Raw genomic sequence first — 18,119 nt, 5'->3', positions numbered from 1 at the left:
TGGAAAAAGAAGCTAGTGAATTAACTAAGAATCTGAATACTTCAGGATCACCATTTTCTGAAAAATTGATTCCCAACAATACCCTGGTTTTAGCCCCTGCAATCCTCAAAAACACAAGACACTTCTGTACTAATTTACAATCTAAAGGCAAAGAAAACAGACTTATCCCACAAAAATGCCAACAAGAAGAATAAGACTATTCCTTGGCCACTTGTGAAAACAAGAACCCCAACCACCAAACAACTATTTCTGAGATGTCGCCACTGAATTTACAATCGCAATTACCTTCTTCTGTAGCTCCGGTTTGTTGGCTCCTACTAGTTTCTCAACTTGCTGCCCATCTCTAAGGAAAAAGAATGTTGGAGTGGCTTTGATATCCCATGTTGTACTGAATTCCTGCACCAGAAAACAACAGAATTTATTTCCAACCAATTTCGCCAATGCTACAAAATCATCCTGATACATCAACAAAAGAATGAATCAGACAATCTTAGACCACACCTTTTTGTAAACTTTGTTGAACTTAAAAATTGCTCAAGTGAGGCACATAATGAGAGGTAAGGTCTTTGAATGACTTAGTTTGCATTAAGATTGCGTAACTTACAGTTAGCTCATCAACATCAACGGTTAGGAACATTAGGACAGGGTATTTCTCAGACAGCTCGGAGTAGAACGTCGCAATCACTCTACAAGGACCACACCATGATGCACTGAAGTTTGCAACCACCTGTTGACGAATCAGTGCCAGTTAGGAGGAAAACCACACTCCACATACAAAACAAACTCCAATCAGGAATAAAAAATTTCTTAAGAAACATGTATATGGTAGTAGTTGCCATGCCTAATGCTCATATTCGAGAGAAAGGAAAGGAGCACATTGCTTCTTTTTCTTTTCTTATAAAAAGGTGTGTTAATGATTTCTTTTTTAATTGACGTTGGCTTTTCCCCTCAGGTTTTTTTTTTTTTTCTAAAATTATATGGAGGGGCTACCAGTGGGTGGCAACCCTACCTGAGCATGACCGTTGTAGCCTCTGCCCGTCGGAGGGGGTTAGTTTGGAGAGGTTTAGGTATGCCTACACATGCAGGGTATATACAGGTGGTGTCCCTTGAGACTGCAGGTCAAAACTCAAACCCATGTCCTCCTACCCGTCGGAGGGGGTTAGTTTGGAGAGGTTTAGGTATGCCTACAGAGGCAGGGGTATATACAGGTGGTGTCCCTTGAGACTGCAGGTCAAAACTCGAACCCATGTCCTCCTACCCACCACCTACCCCCTAGCCCATAGGTAAGTTCCTCTTTCCAGACACAAAAAAAAAAAAACTACACCTTTCTGAAAAAGTGAAGCAGGAGATAACACTTGAGCTATAAGCTGCTGCTCATTACTGAAATACCCAAGTCAAATTGAACACAAACAGAAAATGAAGTTTCAAAGACAACCTGCATTTAATCAGTTTTTCATATCTAAGCATTTTGGCCCCATTAAATATCATTATTCATGAAGAAAATTCCACACCTTATAAGTAACTGTGAGCATAAGCAACCCATTTCAAAGCTACTATGTAGAAAAGGCCAGCAATTTGAACATAGGTTATCTCTCCAAAGGAGGCATCAATGGCATTTTTTCTAAATTCCTCTACCCAGTTCATGCACTACTGGTTATTAAAGTGAATGAAAGAAGGGATGTTCGAACATCCCCTTGTTGACTATGAAAAACCTTTACCAGGGAAAGTGGCAACAAAATTCAGGAAGTAGCACAATAACCTCTGTTAAATTAAATGAATAAATAATAAATACAGCTTAATAAGGTGTCATCATCTATATTGTCAACTCCAAAGTAAAAACTGCAAATCGATTCAATGTTGGAAAGGTTTTCAACTTCTTACAGTAGGTGTGAGTTCTCATAACAATTTCCCTAGTAGAGAATGTAGTATTTTTGTAATAAAACAGATCAGTTCAATCTGACAAGACGGGAATAAGGAACCATGCTGGGGACAGCAATGGTTAAAACACATACTCTTGCCAAAGTATGACCATGCTCATATACTTACAATCTTGCCATCCCTGCTTGCTTCTGACAGCTTTTCATCCCAACTTTGTTTTGTCGTGATGAGGTGCACATTTCCACCAGCAAACTCAACATGATGATCAGAGTCATCACCATCATTCCGAGGCTACAATTATGATGCAAATTACAAATTCTATGTCAAATTCAATAAAAGGTTAGATTCTCAAAAAACCACACTACAATTACACCAAGTTTCAAAATCATCAGTCAAGGCAGAAATGATGGTTTTTGTGGAGGAAGGTTTCCAAAATTCTTTTCGTATTGCTAGGCAATGGACAATGAAAATCAAAGAGGCTATAGAGCATGGACCAGTAATTAACAATTCTATTCCCACCAATATGGAAATTGAGTCAATTCTTATTTTTTTATTCCATAGCATTCAAGGCAATAGCAATGGCCTTAAAAAGATCATCATATAGAAAGACAAACCAATTATTAATGTGAAATAAATCATTGAAATGCTAAATCCACATTGTAAATTTGTGTATGCTGTTTTTGTAAACATGCCTAAATGCTATTTACCCTAAACAAATAAGATTTCAAGATAAGTAACAAAATGTAACGAGGACCATTCTATCGTTAATCCCTCTATTCTTCACTGAGATGTATGAATGCATGAAACAAACAATAAACTCATTTTCCAACTGCCATTAAAAACAAGAATGGATTCAATTTCCATTTCTTCAAATGCCAACTACACAATAGATTATTAGAAAAAACAGATGAAGCACTCAAATACTTTTACACCACATCTCTTCCATCAGGCAACCTATGTTGCTATGCCTTTCCTTTTTCCTCGACTTGTCATGACACAATCACCCTGAAACAATACCAAGCTTATAAAGCATTGGAAAACAAACTGTACAAAAAAATATATCTTGCTATTACCTTTCCTCATATGATGTTTTCAGTAATTTAGAGAAAGAAAAATCAGTAAACACATAATTTACCGGGAAAAAGGAACAGCGTCATACAAAAGTACCTATAAGATTGGAAAGAGGGACAAATAACCACCGCCAGACTACCAAAAAAACATACACACATAAACATATAAAGATGAAGAACTACCAGCTCTTTGTTGTTTGAGATGATTTTTTCTTTTCATTTTTGGTCATTCATTAATGAGTAGATATTGGTTTTTAAAAAGATTACCTTAGAACAGCAAAGTCCCATCCTGATTTTCAGAAACTGATTACACAGAACCCTGGCTGCAGTACCCTGAAATTCAGATTGAATTAAAGAAAATGCAATGTAAACATCGAAATTATCACACAACCTAAATCAGTGAAATTAATTGAAATTCTAAAAAAAAGCAGTATGAGATCCCAAGTCCAAGGAAAGATAATGAGTTCCTTGACTAAGTCAAAATCCCAGAGGATATGTAATTACACGACTTTTCTGACAACAAATATATGTTTTTGAATTCAAATGCATACAGGAAGTATGTTGCTCTAGATTTACAACGCAATTAACCACAACAATAACACATCTTCTGCAAGAAAATAAAAATAAATCAGATACTACAGGTAAGGGTTTAATACCAGTAAATTCCCATAACCAAGATTACAAATAAAACCCAGAAAGCCCATTGAAGTCTAGCCAAAATTATGAACTTCGCTTCTTTTTTTTCTTCTTCTATATATAAGAACAGTAATATAGCATTGAGAAGAAGAAAATGTTGGAAAGATAGTATCAATCAATCCACATCTAAATTGAAAGAAAACTAAACATCAATTAAATGAAAAACATTAAAAAATAAAATAAAAGGAATAATACAAAGAATCAATAGAATGCAAAAATAGAATGCAAAAAAGAACAACGTAGATTGGGAAAAATTAACCTCAAATGGAGGTTGAGGGATCGAATTAGCAAGTAATTCCAGTTGGCATTACAGGGTGGAGATTCAAATCAAAGCCCTAAATTATATATATGGTGAGTCACAATATATATATATATAGAGAGAGAGAGAGAGATGATCTGACGAATAATACCTAATTTTTTTTTTTTGGTAGCTAAAATATAAATTTGGAAGTCAAATTTCGTTAATACCCATATGGCATGGAAGTCCATACTGAGAAGGGCGTTTTGGTTAGTTTATCACTCAGAAGGGCGTTTTGGTCCTTAGACCCCCAGCTGGGGGTGCTGGGGTCTTCTCCTATTGGCCCAAAAAACTGTTTTTTTTTTTTTTTTTTTTTTTTTTTTTTTTTGATTTTCGGCCATTACCAGCCCTCCACGTGAGTAATGATTCATCCCCCTTTTCCCCCCACCCCCTTTGACCCCCTCTCTCTCTCATTGGTTACCTTTTCTTTTTCTTTTTCTTTTTTTTCCTGCTCCTCCAATCACCCCCTGCCACGTGACAAAGGGGGGTGAGGGGGTGACCCCAAAAGGGGGTCCCAAGCATTATTCAACTAACAAAGGTTACGAGAGGAAGTGAAGAGGCCAATCAACAGTATCTCTAAATCATTTGGTTACCCATTTAGTTGGCATTTCTCCATGGATCCTACAATTTCACAAAATAATAATTAAAATAAATATACATTTATAAATACAACTCTTTTAAAGAACGAATTATGTTTTATAATTTTCAAAATTATAAACATTTATTTATCAAAAAAATTTATTTAATAAAATTAATTAAAAAAATAAAATTTATAATTACACTCTTATATAATAATAAAATTATTTAAATTATTAATTAAAATAAAATTTAAATATCATTAAAATTTATTAATAAAATAAATTATTTATTATAAAATTAAAATTTTGAAGCAATGAAATGTAATTTTTAAAATTATAAAATATTATTTATATTTTAAATAAATATTAATATTTTTTATTTATCCTTAAAATAAATATAAAAGAAGTATTAAGAAATTATTATAAATTATAAATTTTTTATCAAATAAATAATTAAATATCTCGCTGTACACCTAAATAAAATATTTGACTATATTGAGAAAACTTAATACTCTGAGGTATGTTTGTTTGGGTGGACATGAGATTGGAATTGGACTAATAGTCCAATAAAATTATTAATCCGATATTTGGTTAAACAATTGAAGTATGGACTAATTATTTTAAACTTGACTACTAGTTAAGATAGGATACATAATTCAACGGATTCGTAGTCCTAAGACTATTAATTATGAAAATACTAATCCAATCCGTCTAAATAAACATGACCTAATGTTATTTGATGTTGAGTGGGAGTTTAGGAACCATCGAATCAAATCAAATCAAAATCATTATGTGTGGAGGTTTTGGGTCCACTTCCGGCTCAAACTTGTCTTTTTGTCATTCTTTTCTTTGATTGAAGTCTATTCTAGCATCATCGATGGAATGATACTTAAACTCCGTTTGGGCACATGATTCATGGATTTTTTTCTTAAAATTATTTTAGTGACAAAAAATAAAATAAATTATTTTAGTTACAACAAACAAAACATCACATCTAATTCATAATCATTATACTTTTTTCTCATAAAAAAGTCAAAATGTGAAAAAATCTTTCCCAAATCAAACTTTTTAACCCAGACTAAAATAGTCAAAAAAGTCAAAAAACTAAAAAATCAACACATTTCCCAAACGAAATCTTAATATATACAATTAATTTTATATTTTTAACATAATTATATATTTTAAAATTTTAATTTATATAATATATAAATTATTTTATCAATAATTTTTGAATCGTATGAATAAAAAATAATCAGTGTGTTTGGTTTGAATTTTCTAAATTAAGTTTTTTGAAAATTGATTTTTTTGATTTTCGTATTTTTTTTGTTTTTAGTGAATATTTTTTAAATTTTAAACATTTTTTTCTTTTTTAAATGCGCCTTACTTAAATGTATCTAAAAAGTAAAAAAATTGTAAAAAAATATTTTCAAAAATTAATAAATACATAAAAATATAAAAAATGTACTTAATTCTTGTGTGTTTTTTTTGTATTTTTGGTATTTAGTGATTTTTTAAAAGATTTTTTTTTACAAATTTTTACTTTTTAATTGTATTTATGTTAGGTGTATCTAAAAAATAAAAAAAATGCTTAAAATATTAAAAAAATTCATTAAAAATAAAAAAACACGAAAAATAAGAAAGTAGAATTTTTTAAAAAGTGTTTTTTGAAAAGTGGAAACAAGCAAGGTGAATAATATTTTATTTTTTTTACTAAATTAATTTTGATAATTTTTATTTTATTAAAAAAATATTAGTGTACTTATATCAAATTTTTAAAATTAATTATATTCCTAAAGTTAAAGTGAGTTTTAGTTATTATTTTTGTAATATTTTATTGGAGCAACTTGCATTAAAATAAGGAACCATGAAGTCAATAGTAGTTCAGTTTAGACCCATGAATATTTTATTGCAGCAGCTCGTAATAAAATGAGGTAATGATTAGTAGTTCATTTTAGACCCATGAATATTTTATTGCAGCAGCTCGTAATAAATTGAGGTAATGATAATGGCTGGTGAGTTTGTTTTTCTTGGTGGTTAAGCTACAAAATTAAAAATTAAAAATTAAAAAAAAAAAGTTGAAAAAATAATAAAAATTTTGAGATAAAGAGAGATGGACACAAACAGCGAGACAAAGACAGAGACAAACAGAGATGATGCCTCGAATTGAACATTAGACCCATGAGTGTACGTTTAGGGGGTCACAATTCATGCACTGAAATTCCAAGATCTCTGTGTCCACTCTCTAGCCACCACAACTCTATGGCCTCACTTCACAGTCACCACCATTTCTCCTTCCTCCTCTCCTCTCTCTACCAAGCCGATCAATCACAAACAATTCTCATCTCTCTCTCTCTCTCTCTCTCTCTCTCTGTGTGTGTGTGTTCAAAACCCAATACACTGCTCGTATGGTTGGTGGGACTGTTCGAATTCAAATGCGAAAAAACCATTCTCAATTGCAAGCTAATTTTTTAACTCTTTGAGTTTCTTCTTTTTCTTCCTTGGCCAAAAGGATTGTGACAATTCTATTTAAGTATATTATTTTTTATTCTTTACCAATGACATTATTTCATTAAGAGGAAGATGGTGACATGACGGTTATGTGATAGGAGTATTTCATTACCTTTGATAGACGGATCAAAAAGAGCTCAAACCCACGATAGGCATGCTCAATGTCAAATAAGTAACGATGACAACCTGAGTTACTCAATTAGCTAAATGATGAAAGCTCAGATCATTTTCAATGGTTAATGAAAGCTCAAGATAATTAATGTTAAAATGGTAATGTTAAAAGCTACATTTTAGATCGTCGATGCACATTGAATCCATCCATGCTTGAACCCATTGAGGATCGTTGCATAGAAAATCAAAAGATTGTTGCTGCTTTGCAGAGTGTGCAATGCGACTGTGAGACGGAAAGCTATAGAATGGAGTCCTTTATTGGTTGGAACAGTGTGACCACCTAACACTTTTAGATAACTTTTTGAAAAATTTAGAAATCTTCTAAATATTGATTTGTGATTATATATTAATTTTAAGTAATAAATATCAATTCCAATCAAACAATCAAGACAAATCAGCACAACGATTTTACGTAGAAAAATCATAATTTGAGCGCCTCCAACTGTGATAAAAAAATCACAGGCAAAAGTCACAAAACAATCCACTAAGAAGATATAAAGGAATTACACAAGCTCCTTAATTACCTAGCGAATCCATACCCGAAATGAACCGACCCCAATGTGCCTCTTCTAACCCAGTCTTCACCTCAGAATTGTCTTGCCCAATGTTGAATCCACAACGCCGATGTCGAATCACGACGATGAGCCACTCTAGAATCCACCAAAGCTTCAGGCTCAAATTCTCCAGAATCTACCGAAGAACAACTCTCTCTTTTATGTTGAATAAGCAAACAATCCTTTGATTTATCTTTCTTAAGCCATGAGCTAAATACTCAATTAAACATCAAAGAAAACTAGAAAAGAAACTCCAGATATAAACCCTAGAACCCTTAAAGAATATCTGGAAGTCGTAATCCTAGATTTGAAGAAACTTGAGCTTTTACAGAATCTGAAATCGCGAGGTCCGCTCGAGCATGGAAATGGATGCTCGAGCGGGGACTCTATATCGCGTGTTCCAAACCAGGATGTACGCTCGAGCGGGGAAATGGACGCTCGAGCTTAAAAACACACCTCACAACATATTTGTAGACAGGTTAAACTTCTGGAACCAAGCATTCTTCGCTCGAGCGGGGAAATGGACGCTCGAGCGAATAGGCAACTTTGAATGCATTTTTGCATTTTGCTTCGAGGGCACTGCCCCTCAACTCCGCCATGGCGTTGCCTCGGACTTGCCAAGGGGCACTGCCCCTGGACCCCCGCAAGCTGACCGGGCAGCTCGATCCCCGTCATAGTCTGCGAAGTGGCAAACATGAAAGAATTAAACACCACAAACTTCTCTGCAAGGCACGATTCGGGTTGGATTCGAATCTAAAAACTCATAATCTCACTGAAATAAAAGTGCGAATTAAAATTACAACTCAAAGGAGTTTTGTCAAACGGGATTGCCAAGAATAAAAACCTAATAATCTTCCCCTTTGGCCTTGCCATGACAAAACACGGCTAACAATAAAATCCTAATCACCCCAACCCATTACAGCCAACAAAAGCAAACATCTTTCTTAAGGTCATGATCTGCAAAACAACTATTAGTGTCACAATCTCCAAAACAACTATTAGTGCCACAAGAGTATATAAAAACAATAGACATATGACAAGAATTTCTTGAAGCATGAGATGGAAAACATTAATAGCTGCGACTTGGAGATTTTAAGAACATGTAGCATGAAAACATGAAAACTAAGACACAAGTACCCGACCATATTTCTTCCCATTTTTGTCACCAATTGACAAAGGAAGCTCAAACAACGAAAAGAAGATCAAAAAACCACACAAGTAGGGACAAGATGATAGAAAAAATAATAACTTGCGAGAAGTGAGCAATAAACAAGCAGAGGATAACAACATGCAAACCAACTAATGCCAATCTCCCTTACCAAACCAATCCAAGATGAACCAAACTCTCCCTCACTAAAAGCAACCACAAACACTAAAAATAGTGAACGAGAAGAAAACAACTAAAAATAATATGATGGAGCAAGCAAGGAATTTTAGATTTGTACCTTAAAACACACAAGATTATCCAAGAAGCACAATTACTTGAAAACACAATGTGCACAGCCTCTAGAAGATTCCTTATAAAGAAAGTGATGCATTATATGAAAAACATAGATCCCATGATAAAAGTGTGTGTGTGACTCTTGAAGTTCGACAAACACAATATTCAAATCCTAGTAGTGATCTGATAATTGGACCTTCGATAAGAGAATTTAAACACAACTAAGGAAAGTCAAACCACTAGGAATCAAGAGGTATTTGTTGAGTTATAGCGGAGGCTCCCCCTCAATCAATGAATCCCTTCTTTTTTTTCTTTCTTTTTCACATTTTTTTTTCCTTTTATTTCTTTTGCAACTTTTTTCTTTCTTTTTCATATTTTTTTTCTTTCTTTTGTACACTCATTGGTGGCTGACATGCTCAAGAGTATGGAAACTGAACCAAAGAAGCATGGATATAATAAAGATAGCTTGGTTGGTGACTCTGAGATAACATTTTCCTCATGGCTGGACTCCAAAGAATAGAGAGGAAAGCCATGAAGATGCAAAAAGATTGAAGGTGGTTAAGAAACTCAACATCACCCATGATATGCTACTATAGGTCAATTCCTCTAGAAAAGCAAAAGATACCATGTCAAAAGTCCATACAGAAAAATGATCACTAAGGCGGAAGACTTCAAAATTTGCTAATCAAAGACTATGTACAAAATGAGACATACTAATCAAAGAACACACACTCCGAAATGAGTAATGACCACATAAAGCACACACATATTAACATGTAATGTATATTCTCATCAATTCCAATATGCACCAAGGACCACTCAAAAATTTCAAGCTTGCAAAATCATACTAAGAAAATCTTTTTGGGATTTTTTTTTCCTAAACAAAGCAAATCAGAAAACGAACATGCACACATTAAATGACTCAAAAAAAAAAAAAAAACATACAGAAACCCAAAAACTAAAACTAATAAACAAATTAACACAAGTCAAGTTTTCTCACCCAAACCGCTTTAGTATGAACAAAGTTATGAGAATAGCGGTTCTTGGATGGTGTCTTGACATTGTGGTTCCCTTAATTTTCAATGGGAACCCGTCTCGACGTGATTTCCAACATCCTATTTCTAGGTCTAGGCATATACAAACTCGCTCCATGTTTGGTCTTAAGCAAATCAAAATAATGAGGTTTAATATGACCCTTAACCTCATTACCACCAATGAAGTGTCTCCTACCCTACGAGACGTTGGAATTTTTTCCATCTCTATGAGACATTCTCCCATGCAACTCATAACAATAAGAGCCAATATGACCAGCCAAACCACAATGATGACAGATAAAAACAAGGTGTACAAGGTATACCTTTTTTTCTTTGACCTTACCAACTCTAGAAAGATTCAGAAGTCTTTCCTCTCGTTGAATCTTCTGCTCCCCTTGCCCATGAGTTCTTGTATCATAAGATGTGGATGCACTTTGTTTTTACTCTTTCTTACCACCAAAGCCAATGCCACTTTTGTCAGAACAAATCTGTTGAGACCCAATGATATTGTCCAAAGCCTTTGAACCTTTGTTCCAAAGACCAATGGTTGCCATAGCACACTTGAGCTCTTCCTCTTTCTTGATCATTAATTCTTCCAAAGCAACTTGAGACATCTCGAGAGATTCAATCTTTTCTTCACAGATTGCATAGATTTGCTGTAGCTCATTCCTCTCTGTCTCATAAGTCAAGAGTTTTGCACAAAGAGCTTGTCGATCTTTAGCTATCTTGATAGCATCAATCCTAGCCCCAGAAATCTCCTCCTTTTGTTTGACATTCTCACTTTCACAAGCTTTGAGTTTCGTTGTGAGTTTGTCATTCAATTTGAATAAGTTAAGAGATTCCTTGTATAACTTTTCATAAGCTTGCTCAAGCTCTTCATCATCACTTCCCGATGATTCATCATCAGTGTTATTCTCAACTAGCCTCTTCGGATACTCTGTTCGTCCTTTAGTTTCAGAAGCTGCCATGAAAGCAACGAATTGTTTACGTCCCTCTTCGCCTTGATCTTCGTTGTCACTTTCATCTTTATCAGATTCTGATTCATCATCCCAAGTGATAGCGAGGGCTTTCTTCTTCCTCAAACAAGTGGGGCATTCTTGAGCGAAGTGGCCAAATCCTTGGCATTCATAGCATTGGACTCTTTTAGAGTTCCCTTGTATCTTTTCTTTCTCCTTCTTGGCTATAGAATTAATTTTGAGTTTATCTTTGCCTTTGGATTTATAAGTATGAGTAGATTCCAAAAGATTAGGATTTTTTTTCAGAAAAGATTTTTTAAATTATTTTACAAAAGCATCTGTAATCTTGGAATCTATCTCATAATCCTCATCAGAATCCACTCCAACTTTATAAGTACTACTAAAAGTAATAGCATCTTTTTGTTTCTTTTTGAAATTCCTATGTGCCTCATAAGTTTGGAGATTTCTAACCAAATGATCCAGCTTGAAGTTGTCAACATCTTGAGCCTCCTCAATAGCCGTAACTTTTGGTTGGAACTGATCAGGCAAGGACCTCAAAATTTTTCCAACAATCTTGGATTCTGGTATTTTTTCACCTTAATTGAAAATGGAATTTACAATGTCACTCAACTTCGCATACAATTCATCAAAGATCTCACTATCTTTCATTGAAAGGTTTTCGAAACTAGACGTGAGCCTTTGAAGTTTTAAGCGTTTAACAGAAAGAGTGCCCTCATGAATAGTTTATAAGATATCCCAAGCCTCTTTTGCGATTTCATAATTGCAAATATAACTAAACTCTTTAGGTGTGACAGCACAAAAGAGAGAATTGATAGCTTTACTAGTCCAGCTACTATTTTGGTAATCAATTGTGCCCCATTTATCAATTGGTTTGGGGAAAGATACTCCATCAATGGTAATCGTTGGTTCGATCCACCCATACATGACAGATTGCCAAACCTTTTCATCAATAGATTTTAAAAATGATCTCATTCGAGCTTTCCAAAAAGAATAATTGGTTCCGTCAAGTAGGGGTGGTCGAACCGTAGAATTTCCCTCACGAATTGAATCCATTATCACAAATCAAACAAGATCTCGCTCTAATCATTTTTTAAATAAAAAAAAATAGAGCGACCTGCTCTGATACCAATTGAAAAATTTAGAAATCCCCTAGATATTGATTCGTGATTATGTATCAATTTTAAGCAGTAAATATCAATCCGAATCAAACAATCAAGACAAATCAACAAAACGATTTTACGTGAAAAAATCACAATTGGAGCGCCTCCAACTGTGATAAAAAAAAAAACCAAAGGCAAAAGCCACAAAACAATCCACTAAAAAGATATAAAGGAATTACACAAGTGTTCTCTCAATTGCCTAGCGAATCCATGCCCGAATTGAACCGACCCCAATGTGCCTCTTCCAACCCCATCTTCTCCTTGGAATTGTCTTGCCCAACGTTAAATCCACAATGCTGATGTCGAATCACAACAATGAGCCACTCTAGAATCCACCAAAGCTTCAGGCTCATATTCTCCAGAATCCACCGAAGAACAACTCTCTCTTTTATGTTGAATAAGCAAACAATCCTTTGATGTATCCTTCTTAAAACATGAGTTAAATACTCAATTAAACATCAAAGAAAACTAGAAAAGAAACTCCAGATATAAACCCTAGAACCCTCAAAGAATATTTGGAAGTCGTAATCCTAGAATTAGAGAAACTTGAGCTTTTATAGAATCTGAAATCGCAAGGTTCGCTCGAGCGGGGACTCTATATCGCGTGTTCCAAACCAGGATGTACGCTTGAGCGGGAAATAAACGCTTGAGCTTAAAAACACACCTCACAGCATATTTGCAAACAGATCAAACTTCTAGAACCAAGCATTCTCTACTCGAGCGAGGAATTGGATGCTCGAGCGGACAGGCAACTTTGAATGTATTTTTGCATTTTGCTTCGGGGGCGCTGGCCCTCAACCCCGTCATGGCGCTGCCTCGGACCCGCCAAGGGGCGCTACCCTCTAGACCCCTGCGAGCTGACCTGGCATCTCGATCCCCGTCATAGTCAGCGAAGTGGCAAACATGAAAGAATTAAACACCAAAAACTTCTCTGCAAGGCACGATTCGGGTTGGATTCGCATCTAAAAACTCATAACCTCACTGAAATAAAAATGCGAATTAAAATTACAACTCAAAGGAGTTTTGTCAAACGGGATTGCCAAGAATAAAAACCTAACACTTTTGAAAAAGAATACTCGTTTTGAAAAAAATATAATTAGTTTTATATTTTTATTATAATTATATTAAATTTTTTTAATATGATTAAAGCGATCAAATTAATATCAATAATAAATAGATAGTGAAATAAACAAACATAATTTTAATAATATAATAAGATTCAGCAGCCCCCCAATCACCCCCATCCCTTAATTTTGTGTGACAATAACAAGAATTTTTCATACAAGTGCACTTCTTGTGGTTTGCCTTTTGATGGTTCTTCTTCTACTTCTGCCTTCTACTTCTGTGATCTGTGTATGCCTTCAATGCAACACCTTGCAACACAGATCATGCGCCAAGTTGCCTTGGAATATAGAGCACCACCCTTTTCACCCTCCACATCCTCTCATCCTCAAACCTAGGACACCTTATCATGCCAGTAGCATATTGTTTAAGTGCAGTGCCTGTAGGATGGAACAGTCTAGTTTTTTCTACTACTGTTCTCAGAGTGAGTTTAATCTGGATGTTCATTGTGCTTGTTTGAGGCCTACCGATCCTGAAACCAGTGAAAGTTGTGGTCAACTGCTGTTGCTGTTGCAGGATCATCACCAGCAAAACAATATTCAACAACTACAACTAAAACTATAACTAGTAGTACAACACAACTTAGGCACCCCCATTTCTTGATTTTGTGCTCCAATAAACAGAATTTCCCTTATCCATGCTATGCGTGCGATCTCCCCATGGTGGATGATGATTTTATTTATTTTTTTTCCTAAATGCAATGTCATGCTACACAAATCATGTGCTGATTTGCCCCAAGAAACCAATGATCACCTCTTTCACCCACTGCACCCACTCACCCTCCGCTTTGATATTCTCAACTACAACTACGACTACTTGAAATGCTACGCATGTTACAGAAATTTTAAAGGTTTTTTCTACAAACATTCAATGTGCTTTGTCAAAGCCCACCACTATGATGTCTGAAATTCACCACCACCCTCTCTTTTTCTTTAACTTTTCAAATGTTTATTTGAGCGGCCATGCTTGTCGTTGGCACTGTTACACCCCTTTCTTTAGATGCTTAAAGGACGATTTCGATATCCATGTCCATTGTATTTCAACCTTACCACCTACCATCAAAGCTTATCATCGCCATCCCCTCACTCTTACCAAATCTTTAATTAAAGACTATCAGATGAAGACGATGGTGTAGAGTTTTACTGTGACATTTGTGAAGAAAGAAGGGAACTAACTGCTTCAAGTTAATGTTAGCTTTTGTGCCTTCAAAAATCAATTTGTTGACTTTATTAATTTATTATATAAAATTGCTTGGCATTTTATTTTGCATTTTGTATATTATTATGAGTAATGTTATATTTAATGTTACATATGATGCGAACATAAGGTCCCTTAAGTAACATTGTAGAAAAACATGCTAATGGTTAATGAACCAAAAGCTGAGAGTTATGATTTTTCGGTGCCTTGTAGACCCAATTAATGTTCTAGGCTATGGGTGTTGATTGGGCGTCACACTACTATGGCCTACACTTGTTTTGCTACTATATGATAGAATGATTAACTCCATCATTGAGGTAGTGACCTTAAGCAAATAGGTAGGTGTTATGCAATAAGTACATGCACTGAATAGAATCGGTTTCAAGAACACCTATGGAATGATCATTGTCAGTTTAAAAAGTAGTTCTATTACAATACACTTATTTTCCTTTGATCTAAGAGACTTGTATAAATTAATTAACTATTCATTTAACTTTGATATTGTCAATCAGTGATGCCAAACCACACGGACATGTTGGGTTATGTGAGTGGTAATTGATTTATATAGATGCTTAACATGGAATCCACCATTCTCAAAGTGAGAAAGTATATTCAAGTAAATTTTCCTATTAACACCAAAAGAAAATCGGCCGGTTACTTTTTCATAAAAATATTTCTATACATATATAATTACAAAAGTACTATTTTTGAAAATGTTTTTGGGGTCCAATTAGAAAAAGGAAAAATTTTAAATTTGGTTACATAAGTTAGGGTTTTTGATAGTGATAAATTTGTCTATACTTAGTAGCTCATGTGGAATATAGTTTGGTGGAAGGAAATTTGTGACTAATTGTAAGAAAGGTCATCACTTGTAATTCTCTACTTTTAGGGGATTTAATTGTAATGTGTTGATGGACCTTATTGCAATTAGTGGAAGTTCTATATTATATGTTTAAAAGATAATTAATGAAAAAATTGGATAGGTTGTATCCGGTATATTTAAGTTAAAAGATATCTCTTTTATTTTATCCCTACAACTAAAAGATAGAGATCCCTAAGAATCCCACCTATATGCAAATTCTATCATGTGTTGTGTATATATATTAGATGTATTTGATACAAAAATTGACCATCAGAATTTTCAAGGTCTGTAGAAAAATATACACAAAAATAAAGCACAAGAGGGTGAGAGATGAATCACTGTGGAGGTGAGACACTTGGATCGCTTGGTGAGGTATTATCAAACGCTTAGAGGAGGTATTATAGATTGTGTAATTAAGTGATATTTCTTTGAAAAATTATTTTTCAAAATAAATTATTTTTTCACAAACTTTTATTGATATCAAAATTACACCACTTTGATTGCATGAATCTATATATATATATATATATATTTTGTTTTTCATATTTTGATAAAAATATTGAATATTCAATATTGTCCAGCATAATTAAGGATTATATAATTTGTGAATATATAATCTGTCTCTCCTGTATTAATCCTTTTTAAAAATAAAAAATAAAAAAGGAAAGGTCTATAGGCTTGCTAAATCAACACGTAATGTTTGACGACCCTAAAATAATAATAACAATAATAATATAATAAAATAAAAAAAAGGTTACAGCTTGTAATTGATATAATTAATTGCTGAATAGTTTGCACCCCATCTGTTTGTTTTTCTTTTGGTTGCTGGATTAGTCTAAAGAAAATTATTCTTCTTATTATTATTTTTCCCTCACTTGGGTGCTTTTGTGTTATTTGTATATGAATATATATATATATGATTTGTATATAAAAATTAATGTTTTTCGTACTATAACTAATCGTTCTGAATTTGATATATGTTGTAGTTCATATAATGTAGAGTATAACAGTAAAATTTTATAAAAATTGAACGGTCGAATTTTGAGAAAAATTAATATTTATATTTATTTTTTATAATTTTGACTACATGTTATTTTTACGTACTTTATTTTTATATTACGAGAATTATATATTTGAAATTTTTATTTTGAGACATTTGAAATCATATATTATGGGTTTAATTACGATTTCCGGTTGAGGAGATAGGGTGTAGAAACCGTTAAAGCCGTTGAGCTGACGTCACTGACACGCGTGATGACATCATCCACTTCTACCACGCGCTGGTGCGGGCGTGGAGCTATTAAGTCTCTGTTTGTTTGGTTTTTAATTTAAAACTATGTTAATTACTTTTATATTATTTTTTATAATTCTGATTGAAGAACGGCTCATGACGTTGGACTCGTAATTAATTTTTGCACAAGATGTTAAAGTTTCAGAATTTTATAGAAAATAAAATATTTTCATTAGTGAATAATTCAATAGTTTTACGTTAAATTGCTCTTAAGGGAGCATGGCTTAGATTTTGGACTTGAAATTTTTACATAGCCTACTATTAAGTAATTTTATTTTAATGGTAAAATTTTTATATTTTTCAGATTCTGTAATATTTATTTCTGATTTTCTGTGTAATTATTAATCACTTATAATTCTAGAAAATATCAGAAAATTACAGAAATTATAGAAATATGTTATGAAATTATTTAAATATTGTATACAACATGTTAAGATCTTTTAAATGATTAGAACTTGTAGTATATTATTATTTTAAATAACATGATTTATTTATATTGATGAATTTAATTCGATGATTAATTCAAGCATGTTTTCTTTCATGAATTGCATTGAGATGTTATCATGTGGTATTAATATTTTATCATGCTTTAGACATGCCATAGTTAGTGGGAGGTTGTTCAATTGAGAAAAATCTTTATAGATTTTCTTCCAAAAATTATTTTTGCTGTTGATGGCATGTAACCATATTCATGTATATATATATATATATATATATATTGTGGGTTTTCATGTTACTTATGATAACATGAAAATTAATTTGCTAATGTATGGGGATAAATTAGTTAAAAATGTTATTGGTACCCCATTTTAATAATTAAGTGTTAAATAGTATTATTTTAAGAAAAATAATGCCTATAGCCCTCCATTGTTGGTAAATAAAAATTCTGATTAATTGAGATTCAAATGATGCCAACAAGGGTCGGTTGGGTTTTAATTAATTTGTTTGTTTTATTTATTTTGTGAAAAGTATAAGTGTAACTAGTGGGAGTGCCGGCTAACATGAAGGCATAATCTTACATGTTCATGCTATGTATCTAAACAATGGTTTGCACTTAGACAAATACTATATGGTAACCAAAAGGTGTTATATGAGTTGATTTGGAGGCCAAAAGAAAAATTGGGAGTCATAAATAAATTTATTTAATTTTTCTAAAAGAAAAAAAAAATGATAACATGAGATGATATTATGATGGGTAGTAGCTACCCACCCATTCAAGGTATGTTCACTTATTTTAAAAGAAATTTTTGTACATATAGGGTTGGTTTCCCAATGCTCACTA

At 33.3% G+C, this 18,119-nt stretch overlaps 1 protein-coding gene across 2 annotated transcripts; it reads right to left on the bottom strand.

The window, feature by feature from the left end:
* On the bottom strand, positions 1-4,095 carry LOC114284533 (thioredoxin H-type). 2 transcript variants are annotated; one of them, XM_028227481.2, is made up of 5 exons: positions 3,904-4,095; positions 3,216-3,281; positions 2,047-2,169; positions 605-727; positions 1-396 (listed from the first exon to the last, which is right to left on the bottom strand). In XM_028227481.2, exons 2-5 carry the CDS (start codon positions 3,234-3,236, stop codon positions 244-246), a joined length of 420 nt encoding a protein of 139 aa, XP_028083282.1. In that variant the 5' UTR covers positions 3,237-3,281; positions 3,904-4,095; the 3' UTR covers positions 1-243. The 2 variants fall into 2 exon arrangements, with proteins under 2 accessions (XP_028083282.1, XP_028083277.2); XM_028227476.2 differs by lacking the exon at positions 3,904-4,095 and adding an exon at positions 3,605-3,880.
* Between the last annotated feature and the right edge of the window lie 14,024 nt (positions 4,096-18,119).

The sequence above is a fragment of the Camellia sinensis genome, chromosome 3 (genome assembly GCF_055761805.1).
Source record: "Camellia sinensis isolate YWXY chromosome 3, ASM5576180v1, whole genome shotgun sequence".
NCBI classification, from domain to species: Eukaryota; Viridiplantae; Streptophyta; class Magnoliopsida; order Ericales; family Theaceae; genus Camellia; species Camellia sinensis.
The sequence above is the reverse complement of the archived record's forward strand: the minus strand, read 5'-3'. Positions and strand labels throughout refer to the sequence as shown.

Excerpts from the sequence above, each read along its gene's own strand:
- LOC114284533 (XM_028227476.2), bottom strand. The coding sequence starts at position 3,652 with ATGGGCTTTCTGGGTTTTATTTGTAATCTTGGTTATGGGAATTTACTG. Across the intron at positions 3,282-3,604 it reads TTGGTTATGGGAATTTACTG|GGTACTGCAGCCAGGGTTCT; the intron begins GTATTAAACCCT and ends TCTGAATTTCAG. Across the intron at positions 397-604 it reads TTGATGTTGATGAGCTAACT|GAATTCAGTACAACATGGGA; the intron begins GTAAGTTACGCA and ends TTTCTGGTGCAG.